This window comes from Miniopterus natalensis, chromosome 13 (assembly GCF_054644295.1).
Source record: "Miniopterus natalensis isolate mMinNat1 chromosome 13, mMinNat1.hap1, whole genome shotgun sequence".
Lineage (NCBI taxonomy): Eukaryota > Metazoa > Chordata > Mammalia > Chiroptera > Miniopteridae > Miniopterus > Miniopterus natalensis.
In genome coordinates this window covers 33639632-33655557 of record NC_142093.1, presented here as the reverse complement: position 1 = coordinate 33655557, position 15926 = coordinate 33639632, and the positions used below count along the sequence as shown (strand labels likewise).

At 34.5% G+C, this 15926-nt stretch overlaps 1 protein-coding gene across 1 annotated transcript in view; it reads right to left on the bottom strand.

Annotated features, from left to right (window-relative positions):
• Positions 1-15926, bottom strand: part of EHBP1 (EH domain binding protein 1) — a 272093-nt gene that overhangs the window by 239472 nt on the left and 16695 nt on the right. The window contains exon 3 of the mRNA XM_087823592.1: positions 5590-5647. Coding sequence (XP_087679718.1) covers positions 5590-5647 — 58 coding nt within the window. The remainder of the gene's footprint in view (positions 1-5589; positions 5648-15926) is intronic.

Below are 15926 nucleotides of genomic sequence, written 5' to 3'. Positions count from 1 at the left end.
ATCAATGACTCTCTCGTAGTTGAAGTTTCTATCTCTCTCTCTCTCTCTCTCTCTCTCTCTCTCTCTCCTTTTCTCTCTCTGAAATCAATAGAGATATATTTAAAAAAAAAGGAAATTTTAATGATGCAGAAGAGAAATAATTGCTAGAATAATGTTCTTAACAGTATAAAAGGAGACAGATTGACCTTTGCTGGGAGCACAGACCATTCTAGCCACAGCAGGATAAAGGTTAATGTATATGAGTGCAGATACATGTAAGGGAGCAAATTTAGCAGAAGAGGAAACCAAGGCACAGACGTGCCCAAGATCACAAAGCAAATATATGGCAGAAGTTGGATCTGAACCCAGGAAATGGAACTGAGAAGAGATCAAGATCATGGAAACTTAGGCCCATGCAAATCTTATCAGATCTTATTAGTTAAAATATTACCAGAAGATATAGGCTTACAAGCATTCTTCCCCCGCCCCAACTCATAAATTGTCAATAGTTCTTCCCCTGTTCTCTCTCCATTGCCTCCAATGACAAAACTTCAAGTGAGGAAAGGGAAGTAGAGACTCACCACCACATTAGCACACCATAGCCAAAGGTAAAAAACTGAGTTTTGTTGATTAAAAAACATCACCAGAAATTCCTCTATTCATTCCCCTATTTCCATGCCTGTTGACAGTCTTAGAACAAAAACTCCACAAAGTAAACAATCTCCATTTTGAAAAGTAAATTCATGTCTACCTTAGATAATCCTTAATCAAAACTCCACTCTACATACTTAATTCTGAAGACCTGATAACGTTAATTATCAGGTACTGTGAAGGCAGACCAGGCTATTTCTCTGGTCTCTTCAAACTTTCCATAATTATATTTTCATATAATTATATTTTCATTTTCATGGCCTCCACATACAATTGAAACATATGAGAATAATAACAACTTTTCTTATCCACAGAAGAAAAGAGTCTTTAAAAAGTTCTTTATGAAAAAAATGACCATAAAAGAATTTTAGACCCAAATATATCCTTAGGAAATCTACTCCAAGTCCACATAAGGAAACTGAAGCAATCATAAAGTAAGGGGCTTGCTTGAACCCATACTAGTAATCAGTAGAAGAACCAGGCTCCATGATTTCCAAGTCAGACTTCTTCATCCAGACACCATCTTGCCTAGCTCTATCCCTCATTAATACAGTAAAGAAAATAGTCTTCTATCCTTAAGGTCTTCACACTTATATGAATGACACAGATCAAAAATGGGGAAAGCAGTGAATGTGGAAACCACCTAACAACTGGGCATTTAAGAGATGGTGGTTTCAGATAATTTCCTCAGGTCTCCTAATGCTGGTCCTCTAAAAGACCTCCTTTAATCCTCAGTCTTGAATCAGGGAATGTAATTCAAATGCTGAACAAACGAAAATACAATCTGCTTAACAAACTAAAAATCTCTCTCTCTTTTATTTATCTAATTATTATATATTAGACAAAAAACAGGACCAGTAAATTTTATTAGAGAGGAATCAGGGATGTACATAGTGCCAAACATGAAAAAAAAATGGCATTCCTATTTTCAAAGAGCTTACTACAACCTCTACCTCAAACAGAATTCAAAAATCTCAAGCTAGAACAAGAATGGAAAAAAGTCTAATACAGATAACTAAAACTAGCTATGGTAATAAACATCTAATTGTGCAAATCCACAGGGACAGCAAGTTAAGTTCTTGAGAACTTGATATAGAAAAAGTACATCACATTGGCAAACAACAGCACTTTAATAACCCAGATCAGTTTTCATTCAGGGTAACAGAAAGGATTTCCCTACAAAATTAGTCACAAAAACACAAGTACAGCTATTTAGCTCCTCAGTATAGTAACAAAAGGCAAGTTAATCATTTGCCAGTATCCTAGTATAGATATAGGTTGAAATTATCCAGTTGTCCTACACAATTTTTTTCACTTTTTAATCATATCACAGGTCCTTTGGCATTTGCCAAAGCAGACCTAGGAAAAAAGGCAAAATCTCTCAATTTGGAGTACTGGCTCTATAAAATGCCTTATTTTCCAATTATTTCATGCCATACTTTAAAAGACTGGTACCTTGTATAGAATTAAACACAGAGCAAGCACTCGTTTATTTCTGATTCCTACAAAACTCAAAATATTTCATTGAAAATTTATAGTTGTCAAATAGTTGTTTAGTTGATAATTTTCAATTTATAAAACTGCATATACCCAAAAGTTTAGGATGTCACATATAAAGTTATCTTAGAGCTGCCAACATCACAACTAAAAGGCAAAGATCTGCAAACAGTAGCCTCCCCTCTTGATATCGAAGTGCATTGTAAAGGCTGTAGCAGAACCAGAGGGCAAGAAAGTAAAGGTGGTAATGCCATCAAAAAGCTAGTGAGGACGTTTAGAGTTCTGGTTTCCCTTTGGAATTCTCCTATCTCTTTATGAGTTTAAATTTATAGTTCAAACACTGGATTTAAGGCAAAGACATAATTTTTCTGATCTAACATAATTGCCTTGTTTCCTACTACCACCTATTGTACTGAAAAATAATTTATTTAAGCATATACAAATGAAATGCAGCCTGATAATCTTTATTATAAATGCCATGACTGCACAGTCAGTGTGGCTCAGTTGGTTGAGCTTTGTTCCATTCACCAGGAGGGCACTGGTTAGCTTTCCAGTCAGGGCACATGTCTGGGTTGCAGGATGGATTCCCAAAAGGGGGATGGGAGGGACAGCTGATCAATGTTTCTCTCATCGATGCTTCTGTCTTTCTCTCCCTCTCCCTTCCTCCCTCTGAAATCAACAAAAACATATTTTTTTAAAATGTTTTAAAATTGGCTGGGCATGGCTCAGTGGTTGAGCATCGGCCTAGGATCTAGGAGATCGTGGTTTGATTCCCAGTCAGGGCACATGCCCAGGTTTCGGCTTGATCCCCAGCAGGGGGTATGCAGGAGGCAGTTGATCAATGACTCTCATCATTCATGTTTCCAACTCTCTCACCCTCTCCCTTCCTCTCTCTGAAATCAATAAAGATATATTTTAAAAAATTAAATTAAAAAATAAAAATGTTTTAAATTTAAAAAAAAAATGCCATGACTTAACAAGAGGAGGGGAAGCTACATACTATGTTAAGTAGCCATAATTATTTTCTCAATAAAAAATGATTCAGCAATGAGCTCTCTGTATATTTAGCTATAAAAATAGACATATACCCACAGAAAGTGATCAATAAACTGAGAACTAAACTTTAAATCAAATAATGCAATGTGCCTTAATGGTTTACTGTCTAATCTGATAGTTATCTGGGTGTCAGTTATAAATTTCAATCCACCAAAAAAAAATAGCAGATACACTCAGAATCAGGAAAGATAAATAGTAAGCTATACAGATGATAAAAAAAATTGTTAACTGTGTAGCTCAAACTCTTTCCAAAAACATATTTAAAATTAAAAACTAGAATATTTTCTGGCTAGTGGTTGCAGAGATCTGTTTTCCACTAACTGATTTCAGTAAGACTTAGCAACAAATAATGTATATTTTAAAAGAAAAATGTTAGAAAACAGAAGAATCTTTCAGAAAAAAAACAATGATTCTACTCTCTGTATTTAATATAACTGATAGCTAATTTTTTTTAAAAATAGCTAGAAACAAGAATTGTTACATACACACACACACACACACAAACATGCTATGCATATGCTGTAATAAACTCACCACATTGTGGGGTCTCATAATGCTTCTAAAATATACAGAAGAGATTTAAAATATTAAAAGTATCACAACTGTCCTCTCTAGTCTCCCCGGACCCTGTGGCCCCTGCCCCTTTCTACACTGTGGTGGTTTCATATTTGCTAAGACAAATTTGCTCATTAAACACTTTGTTGTATTTAAAAAAACAAAAACAAAAGTATCACAACTGGAAAATTGTTCAACAAGAAATAATTCCTTCTACAAAATATTGCATTCTAAGAAAAATCAACCTGCAGCCTCATTTTTGCATTTCATGTTTGCATTTCACCATATGGATTCAATTAATATTTGATACAATATAAAAAAATCTGGACCTAAAATAAAAATTACTTCACTGACTTTAAAAATGCAACTAAATAAAAAGTGTATTTAACCTCAAACATGGGTATTCTGAATTGAGCTATAATCTTAAGTAGTTCATTATGTTTCATAATTTTCTTAAGAAAATAACTGGTATCTAATTATTAAAAGGGGGGATCATTTTCTGTTGATAGCTAAATACATTTAGAGACTATTTCTAATGTTTATAGTTGTAGTCATATTCATCTATTATACCTAGTGGATGATCTTATATTATTCCTTTCCACAAAGCTTAAGACTCAAACAGCAAAACTGACCGAAGACCTTAAGATTATTTTCAGAACCCGTATGTACATGGATAAGGAAATATTCCAGGTCTAAAATATAATGCCCCAAAACTATAAATGTATGGTTTGAAGAAGATGCCATTCATGTTATAAAGCAACTGAGTATTTCCTATAATGCTGGTGGGATTACATTTAAAAGTAAAAAATGTACCTACCCTATTACCCAGTGATTCCAGAAATTCCTAGGTATCTGCCCCCAAAAATGAAAATATTTGTCCCCCAAAATACTCCTACAGTAGTAATATTCATAGCAGTTGCAGCCACAATAGTAAATATTTACAATATTCACTGGAAATGAAGCAAATGTCATCAACAAGGACAGTATAAATAATTAAATCACAGCATATTTACATAATGGAAATCTTCTCAGCAATTTAAAAAAAATACCAATGTACAAAATAGCATGCATAAACCTCAAAAACATACTGATCAAAATGGTATGTATCCTGACAGGAATGGTAACTACAAAAGTATATATTAATCAAAATTCACTAAATCATATAATTAACATCTGTACATTACACCATAAGTAAATTTTAGCTCAATAAAAATAAAATTTGAAAAGATGCCCTTAAAAATTTTTAATTCTGAAATTTATTTTCTTTTCTTTACATAGACCTACTTGTGGAAAATCAACATCCAATAAACATGCTTATATCTATTGTGTGCTTATAAAAATATACTCAAATTTACTTACCTAAAGAATAGAATTTTTAAAATATCTGTATAATTGCTATTGAACATTTTAAAATTCTATTCTACTCTCCACAAAGCTATCAGTACAAAAATCTTAAAGCCTTTGAAAAAAACCAAATTCTTCTCTTCTGCAACTCAGCAATGGACTCAGATGACTCATCATTCCTTAAGTGTGCCCTAACTTCATCCTTTTGGAATCTGAATAAGTTACTCTTAGGTAAAATTTTGTGGTACCTATTTAATTCATGATACCCTAGTACAGGGAAGTTAACTCAGGGCTACCAAATCCAATATCAAAGCTCAGATATCTGGCTCCCATTTAAATAACTGTATTATCAAGATTACAGGGCTGGTTAATCATTTTAATAGACTAGAAATAACCCAAAATATCTAATAATACTTTAAGGTATTCAACAATAGGGCCAGAGAGGCTTAATAATTTGACTTAAAACTGAATTCAATATTTGGGTAAAAGACAGAGAAGCATACTAACCTTAGAAGACTTCCTTCGACTTCTTCTTGTCCAAACTACCACCAGTTTATCTGGTTGCCTGCCAAACAAGAAAAAGATTAAATGTAATTTATCTTAAATCAAATTAACGTGAAGTTTGGTTCTAGTACATTTGTTTTTTTAATTTTAATATTTTTATTGATTTTTAGAAAGCGAGAAGGGAGAGGGAGAGAAACATTGACGTGAGAGCAGAACATCGACTGGCTACCTCCTGCACACCTCCTACTCCTGATGAGCCTGCGACCAGACACATACCCTGACCCAGAAATGAACTAGCAACCTTTCAGTGCACAGGACGACGCCCAACCAACTAAGCCACACCAGCCAGGGCAAGTTCTAGTACATTTAAAGGATAAAAATGTCATTTGCTTTAGATGATATAAAAGCCATTACTCTTCCAATAAACCTTATTCAAATAAATTACTCAATACAGATGGTAAATACAGTTGTGATCTAATTTAAATGACTAATATTTCAGCCACTCTTTTTTCTAAAAATACTTTAGAAATTAACTCATTGGAACAAACCATGTAAAATAAAATACTTAGAACTGGTGACCATTATAAAAAGAAAAGCACACATGTATTTTCTTCAAAGCTTAATACTATACTTCTAACACATTACCCCTTTAATTTGGAGAAAATAAGCACAAAAATGGCATTACCAAGATAATTTAAATCTCTGACTTACACTACTTTGACATAACTATACCTTATGAACAATACTATGATTTTCAACATTTTTATAATCAATCAACTCAATTATCTTCATAAGAACAATATAGTATTGAAAATAGGCACAATCCGTACTATCATTCCTATTTTATGAGCTTAAACAACTGGCAAAGTTAAGTAACAAATCAAAAGCTCTGGCAGAACCAAGACTGAAATATAGATCTTCTAATTCTCAGACCTCTCTTTATCTTTTGATAACATAAAGCAAAAAACAAACAACAAAAACCCCTTACATTTTCAGCTAATACAACTTTAGTGCTCAGGGAAAACATCAAGACTATGATTATCAGTTATTTTCCTTAAATTTGTATTTTAAAAAGTCTTGGGCTGTTGAGCACTGACCTATGATCCAGGTGATCGAAGTTCAATTGCCGGTCAGGGCACATGTTCACGTTGAGGGCTTGATCCCCAGTGGGGGACGCACAGGAGGCAGCTAGTCAATGACTCTCATCATTGACGTTTCTCTCTCTCTCTCCCCCCCTCTCCCTTCCTCTCTCTAAAATCAATGAAGACATTAAAAAAAAAAAAAAAATCTTGGATAAAAGCTTTTTAACCAAGAAATGAAATGATAGACTCATTAGGTGACCTTCACCACTTTCCATATCTCCTTCATTTTACCCGAGAAGCCCTCACTATCAGCAGTTACTTCTCCTAGTTCATTTAATTAAATATGCACATATATATAAAAGGCCACCAGCCATAAACTCCTTACCCAGTGATTCACCAATACACCTGTCCAAAGAGAGAGTTTTACAATGAAAAATATTATGGAGGAACTGACCCAGAATGTAGCACAGAAATAAAGTGATAAAAATACTGCAGAGTACGGAGACCTAACAGAAATTCTAGAAGTTTAGAACAGTGGGAGGCAGAGGAAATACTGAAGAGGTAAGGCTAAAAATGTTACAGACTTGAAGAAAGGTTGGAATCCTCAGATAGAAAATAAATATTATCAAATAAATAAAAATTTTAAAAAATAAATATTTCTACGTAACTTGCATTCAAACTACAGGACGGCAAGAATAAAAAGAAAAGTTATAAAAGAAAAGACAAATAACCAACAAAGGTATAATTACACTGACAGCAACTTCTCATTAGCAACAACAGAGCCCAAAAGACAATAAAGCTAATGACCTTCAAGTTGCTAAGGGAAAATTGCAGCAACCCTCTTGTTTTAAACTAGTTAAATTACCACTTAAGAAATGGTTTTAGACATACAAAGACTAAAAGTTTACAATGTATAGAGATCTTAGCTAAGTAACAAGGAGTAGGATACAAACAGCAACATAGCCCAGCCAGCGTGGCTCAGCAGTTGAGCATCAACCTATGATCCAGGAAATTACAATTCGGATCCCATTCAGAGCACATGCCCAGGTTGCAGGCTTGATCCCCAGTGGGGGGCATGCAGGAGGAACTGATCAATGACTCTCATCAATGATGTTTCTCTCTCTCCCTCTTCCTTCCTCTCTCTGAAATCAATAAAGATATATTTTTTAAAAAATAAAAAAGAAGCAACATAAAATGGTAAAATGTTAATGCTTGCTCATTTTAGGTGGTCAGACCTGAAGAAAAGCTAGATCAAAAAAAGGGAAGAAAATTACAATAATGAAACTATTTGGCTAAGGAGCCATCTAAACAAACACACAACATTTCTGATAGTAACCAACACGATATAAATAGAAAAATGGTGGTTCTCCACCTAAGACTAAGCTTAGTTTCTGACCAGTGTCAACAACAACTGTAAACTAAAACCAGTAGCCTGCTTTGGTGAGTCTTCCCAGAGTGAGATGTTGGGAGCAACAGCCAGATGCAGAAGTGCTAAATTACAGGTGAAATAAAAGAAAGTTTCTATGAAACATCAGTGTTAATCTAAGAATCCATACCAAAGGAGAAACAAACAAAACCTGAAAATGAAAAACAAAGCCTTGTTCAACACACAGAAAAGTAGAATAGGACAAATGGGTGAAGAAGAGAAGCAATATAGCACAGGTGGGCTGGAAAAATGTATTATCAATGCTGGCAACTTAATAGGAGAGGAACGAGCAGCCCACAAGTGTAAGCTACCCTGTTTGAAGCACTGGCTGCTTACTGGAACATTTTACCTAGATCACCACACTAACCTTTTCACTATGTTCTCATCTCCAGCCCAACATCACCTCTTCATTGTATTTCTATGGTAGGCACTTCTTTAGAAACGCTACAAAACCTTACAACTTTTCCGTATTATATTAAACTGTGCTCTTATACTGAAGGTACTACGCAAGCTGGCACTTGCAGTTTGAATTTGACAGATTTATCTGACCTAAGCAGTACTGAATTTTATTTTACTTTGAATTTAAACTTTACAAAACAGCTCCTTATAAATGCCTTTAAAGAAGGTCCATGCTGTCTGTATTACCAGAACCTCCAAGAACTACCAACTGCTTCACACCCGACCAGCTTCACTTTTTAAGATGATCTATCTAGACGCTGTATGCATTTAACCCTGTGACACCTGGCATGCAAGATAACATCCACATTCCTACATGTGGTTTATAATTATGGCACTTCACCACCACTAAGTGCCATAATGGCTCATAGACAGCCTATAACGTGCAAATGGCTCATAGACAACCTGCTTTCCAACCAATCACTGAACACTTACTCATCCAATTTCTTCACACCTTTGCATGATATAACCTTTGTTTAACTTCCTCTTTTCTCCCCTTTTCTACCTGATAAACTCTAATTATTCATCACTTCTTCTGTGAAACCTTAGCCATTTCTCATTTTGTTCCCACTCCTTCCATATCCCAAACCTCAGGATGAGTTAACTAACTTCTGTATTCCCAGTAATACCTGAGACACACCTATTTTAATATTCTATATGCCCTGTACAAATTTTTTGTTATTATTTCTCTATCTTCCACTAGACTGTACTCCTTTATCAACCATACCTTACTTATATTTGTATTCCCAGCAACTAGGAAGCTGGTACAGCCCTGGCTGGTGTGGCTCAGTTGGTTTAGCATCATCCCATGCACACTGAGAGGTCGCTGGTTCGATTTCTGGTCAAGGGCACATGCCCAGGTTGTGGGCTCGATCCCCAGTAGGGGGTGTGCAGGAGGCAGCTGATCAATGACTCTCTCATCATTGATGTTTCTCTCTCTCCCTCTCCCTTCCTCTCTCTCTAAAATCAATAAAAATGTATTTTCTAAAAAAAGAATCTGGTATAGATTGAGGCCCAATGACCACCTACTACTGAATGAACCTTAAATTTCATCCAGGAATTCCCAGTGAGTTAATTATAATTGATGAGGTCGAACTAAAGCCAGTACCTATACAATACATCCTCTCTGCAGCTTATTTGAGCTTTGCAGGGATTCTCATTTTGACTGTACATTGGAACCTCCTACTCCTAGGAAGCTTTAAAAATACTGATGCTTAGATTCCACCCACAGAGAATCTGATTTAATTGGTACAGTGTGCAGAGTTTAAAAAATTCCACAGGTGATTCTAATGTAAAGTAAAACTTGAGAATCACTGTTTTATAGGAAGTGGTAAGCAATCCCCACACCTCCTGACTTTGAAACACCAGTGAAGCATTAGTTGTGATAACAGTGAGGGTGTCTCCCCTTCCCAACATTGTTCTAGTGCCACCTGCACTGCTGCCTCACAGAACCTCCTTCCCCTCAACTCAATCTGATCTCAGTACTTCAGAATAGGGAAGCCTTTTACAGTAAAAAGTCAAGAAGGTTAGTCTCCTAACCTATATGCCTAAAGTTCCAAGAATGTAAATAGAACATAAGTTACTTATTTGGGTATGCCTCCAGAGACAGCTAAACTTTTTTGTGACTCTAAGTGGTGCCCCATTTTTTAAAATGTTTTTACTAGAAATCAATCCACATTTACATTATCAGGGACACGGCAGAATGTTCTAAAGCAAAAGAACTGCACTGTGAGTTACTGTTCTCAATAGAAGAGTAGCAATAACCATATAATTAGCTGACCACAATTAATATTTTAAGCATCGGTGATGTACTAGAAAAGAACCATTAAATATTTACCTATGTGCTTCCAAGAGGCCAGGAACAGAACAACTGTGAGAGTTTTATCCAACTACCAAAGAACCAATAATTATACAACTTCCTTTCTATCAAAAAAGTCAAGATAACTTGATAGAGTCCAGGTTTCAGAGAGAATTCAACAATCACACATTTAACAATTCTATCCAATTACCTAAATTAAGTAACGAGGTAGCCCTACACATAATACATACACAGGAACATAAACATCGTATATACATATATGTTTATATAGAGATATTTACATATATAAACATTTTCTTTACATACACATAAAACATACACACAGATACACTTCCTGTGAAACGGATCTAAAGGACTCCAGAGGAAAATTCGAAGCCCTTTGGGGGCCTTCTTCAGGAAAGGAAACTTTCCACTTAAAACTAAAAATTTCACACCTTCTATCCTATCCTCAAAGTCCTTAAAAAAGAAAACTTGAATCTGAAAATGTCAAGACACCTCAAATTACGGTCCTGATGTTGAACTCTGGAGAGTAGGAAGGGGGAAAGGAAAAGGAGTGGAAAAAGGAAAAGATACGTGAGTTTCAATGAATCAGATTGGAAAGCAGCAATCTGTATCTTTCTTCAGTCTGTAGCTAAATGTTATGCTCTCCTCTTTGTCATTAGTAAGCTACTGTGTATCAAGGTAAGTTTAAAGAAAAAAATTTTCTGGTTTACTCTTTTCCACCTTCAAGTGTGTCACATATGTGAGGTGAGACTCAAAGAAACATGAGAAAAAAAATCCAAAACTGTCAAGTGAAAACCAGTTTCATTACTTTCCGGAATCATAACAAACACTCAACAAATATTTTATTAAATGCCTGTAATATTCCTGGCACTGTGCTGAGTAATGAAGATAGAAAGATGAAAGAAGACAATCTAGTAGGGAGACAAACAATTAAACCAACTACCCCAGTCAAGGCACAACCTTGGAGTACACGGAGAAGACAAGAAGATTTCATACAGCGAAGGATCTATTTTCATACAATGAAGGATCTATTTTTATATCTTAGGAAATATGCATGCACACTGACCAAAAAACAAACAAAAAACCTGCCCAATTGCTGACATTACTTCATTTGGAACTGCCAAAGGGAGAAAAACGAAACAAAACTATAATTTACAACACTTGAAATATAAAGTCCAACAAAAGATGAGTGACTAATTACAGTATATCTATCCAATAGAAAATTATAGAGCCATCAAAAATATCTTCTAAGAACATTTACAAGCATGGGACAATGCTTGGGATATGATGTTAAGCTCATTTATACCAATCTTAATTTTTTTTCTATACTGCATAATAAAAGAAGTATACTAACTGTGGCTACTACTATGAAGTAAAATTACATGTCATTTTAAGAATATACTTTTCTGCCCAGCTGGTGTGGCTCAGTGGGTTGAGTGTAGTCCCATGCACCAAGAGGTCACCAGTTTGATTCTTGGTCAGGGCACATGCCCGGGCTGTGGACTCAAACCCCAGTAGGTGGCAGCCAGGAGGCATCGGATCGATGTTTCTCTCTCCCTCTCCCTTCCTTTCTCTATAAAATCAATAAAAACATATCTGTTTTTAAAAAGGTACTATGCAGACTGGTGCAACCACTATGAAAAACAGTATGGAGGTTCCTCAAAAAATTAGAAATGGAGCTGCCTTTTGACCCAGTGATCCCACTTCTAGGAATATATCCTAAGAATCCTGAAACACTAATCAGAAAGAATATATGCACTCCTATGTTCATAGCAGCGCAATTTACAATAGCTAAAATCTGGAAACAGCCCAAGGGCCCATCAGTAGATGAGTGGATAAAAAAAGCTGTGGAAAATATACACCATGGAATACTATGCAGCTGTAAAGAAGAAGGATCTCCTGCCCTTTGGGACAGTATGGCTGGACCTGAGGAATATTATGCTAAGTGAAATAAGCCAGGTAGAGAAAGACAAACATCACATGATCTCACTTATATGTGGAGTCCAAAGAACTTAATAAACTGGTGAACAGAACAGATTCAATGACATGGAAGCATAGATCAGACTGACGAATGTCAAAGGGATGGAGGAGGGCGGGTGGGTGTAGGGGGAGAGATTAACCAAAAAATTTATATGCATATATGCACAACCCAAGGACACGGACAATGGTGAAGAGAGGGACTGGGGAGGGGGAGGGGACGGGGTGGAACGGGTCATTGGGGAGAAAAAGGGACATCTGTAATATTTTAAACAAAAATTTTAAAAAATTTTTTTAAATTAAAAAAAAGTAACTATGTAAGGTGATGGATGTTAACTAAACTTACTGTGGTAATCATTTTGCAACATATACATATATCAAATCATTACGTTGTACACCTGAAACTAATACAATGTTATATGTCAATAAAAAAATGTAATTGGGCAAATATTTGAAGAATTAAAATTTTAAAAGGTTCTCAGCGGTCAAGGAAAAAATTTTCCATGAGTAAAAAGGAATGTGAAAATCTGGAGTAAAGGTAAAAAATTTACATCTATTGGATTAGAAAAGAATATGAGGGTCAAATAGGAAAACATATTTTTTTTAAAGTCATGCTCTCTATCCTTGACTCTTAACTGCATCTTTATATATTTAAAGAACTGTTCAGCCACAAAAGACTCATTAGCAAATATTTTTAATAGTTTACACAGAGGACTGAGATTTTAGCCTGTTTTTCAAAATTAGTTACATTAGTCACATTCATAGTATGTCTATAACACCCAACCTATGACAACACTATTCAACTATGCAAGTTAGCTTTGTTTTTAAGACCAATATTGACGTTTCACAAGGAACACATGTGCATATAATTTGGTTTGTAATTCTATCTTTGCCTCTTAGATTGCCACAAGTTTTTGTTCAAATTAGATATTTCCATTTTCAGTTGGTGGCAAATGAACTAATCTGCCTCTCTGTAAAGTTATTCTTTGGTTATCTTGATATCATTTCTTGAAAAAGGAAGAAATTGCCTATGCATATCCTTACAAATCTTTTACTAATTATTTTATTATATGAATAAAGTGCTGTTTAGAGAAGACACATCATCCTGAAATAAAGCCACCATATTAATTTTAAATTCTTAGATGGGTCTACCAGAATAATAGGTTAAACAGACTAAATAATAATTAATTGATTATTCTTAGAAATATGATTTCTCAGTTGCAGAAAGAATAAGCAAGCTTTTTGCTTAAAATTTATAAAAACAATACAGTAGTCATCATGTATAAATCCAAATATATACATATATGATGACTGAGAAAAATAAATGTTTTAATGTTTTATTATTTAATGTCATTTATTTGTAGCCTGTGATAATATTTCCAATAACATTACAATATTAATGAGAATCAAAAGTGTGCTGTATCTCAAAGAAAGAGAAGTGAAATGATAATCTCTAAAAAATTATGCTAGATGACTCAAAAAGTACCTTCTAGTGAGGATGAAGATACTGATCTCAAAGCCACATGTAGAGTTTGAAGAAACAAATTGCTTTAAGACAATTATGACAATTATATGTAATATGTGCTCCTAATTAAAATCTTGCACCAGAAAAAAAAAAGTTCTTTTAATATAAAGGACATTATTGGGAAAATTGGTGAAATCCGAATCAGGTCTGTAGATTAGATAACAGCATTGTTCCAATGTTAATTTCCTGGTTTAGATGACTGTGTGGTGTTTATGTAAGACACTGTTTTTAGAAAATATACATTGAAGAATTTAGAGTCATCATATCTGCAATTTACTCTCAAATGAGTCAGAATAAAATGTATGTATATACATACACACATAGAGATTTACACACACAGAGAGAATGATAAAGCAAATGGAAAATCTAGAAGAGTATATGGGAGTTCTTTGCACTACTGTTGTAACTTTTCTATATCTGAAATCATAAAACCAAATTAAAAAGTATCTTAAGAAAATGGTTTTAAGAAATTTGGTGGCATTTATTATATTTTTATATTTATTTTATTTTATACACTGTGACTTTAAATATGTATAGTTAAATTACTACATCAAATACAAATAGCCATTTGACTATTTCACCTCTATCCCTACTAGTTAGCAAAATCAAATTTTTTTAATGGACCTTTGAATTGGGAAAATGCTGGTGCTGGAAAATAATCTTATGTTCAGGATCACCTTACATTGAGGCATACAAAGTACCCAGCTTCCAGATAAATAGTCCCAAGGTGGAAGAAAACAGCCAGAACTAGTTTCTGCACAGTAAAACAGAAAATAATTGCACTTCTTAGTGACTTTCAGACATAAATAACACCTATCAATCAGCTGTCTAGCCCTCACCTTAAAATAACTCAAGTTCAATACAGTCGAGTAATGACCAAAGAGAAACAGGGTTGAGCTATTTTTAGCTATAACCCCAGCAAGAAGCTGAGTATATTAGATATATTCAACAGTCAAGAGATGTATATTTACCTTCTAGGACCAAAGATTAGCACCAACTAGGAACAACTAGTTCCCCTAGAACTACTACATTATACCTCTCTCAATTTTTCATATACAAAGGACATAGACTCTCTGCCATTACACTCCCCCCATGAAAGAACTATTATTTCATTATCCTTTTTATGCCTTACTGCTGCCTAGAGAATAAAATTCAAACTCAAAGCCCTCCTCAAACTGACCTCTATCAATCTTCTAATATAATTTTCTACATTGTACGCTGCATACAAATTAGACCATATGTTTAGGTCTTCTGAGTTCTGAGAACTTGACCTGTGCTTCAAGAACAGGTCAAGTTTCAGGAACATGACCTGTGCTTTTCATCCTGTCTCCTACATGTTGCTAAATGCAATAAACATCTTTGGGGTCCTCATCTTATTTGACTTCTTAACAACATTGACGCTTGTCCATTTCTTCCTCTTTGCAAGCTCATCCTATCTTCTATCTGGCGAAGTATTGGGAAGTCCTCAAAAATTGATCCTGCCCACTTTATCTCACACCATAATTTAAAATTAACTCAAAATGGATCTCAAAACTCAGAAGACCTAAACATATGAGCTAAAACTAGAAAATTCTTAGAAGGAAAAATAGGGCAAAAACTTCATGACATTAGATTTGGCAATGACTTCTTGGATACGACAAAAGTATAGCAACAAAAGAAAAAGTAGATAAATTCGACTTCATTAAAATTTAAAAGTTTTGTATATCAAGAAATACTATTAATTATTTAAAACTTTTGTGTATCAAGAAATACTATTAGCTATATAAAACTTTTGTATATTAAGGAATACTATTAACTATTTTTTTAATCTTGTTTTTCAGTTCAAACTCATTTCCTTTTTATTAAAGTTCAAGTTACCATTACATGGTTTGGTACTTAGTATAGCAACGCTTGTTCAAATAAGGTAGTATGTTATCATCAGTATTTCCAGTTGATTGTTTACACTCAAGTAGCATTATAAGTAAATCTTTGGGAAGCCTGTAGATGGGGTTTATACTTTGTCAAGGCCTAGTTCCTCTGGAGTTGAGCTTCCCAGTTCATCTAAAGTTGGTC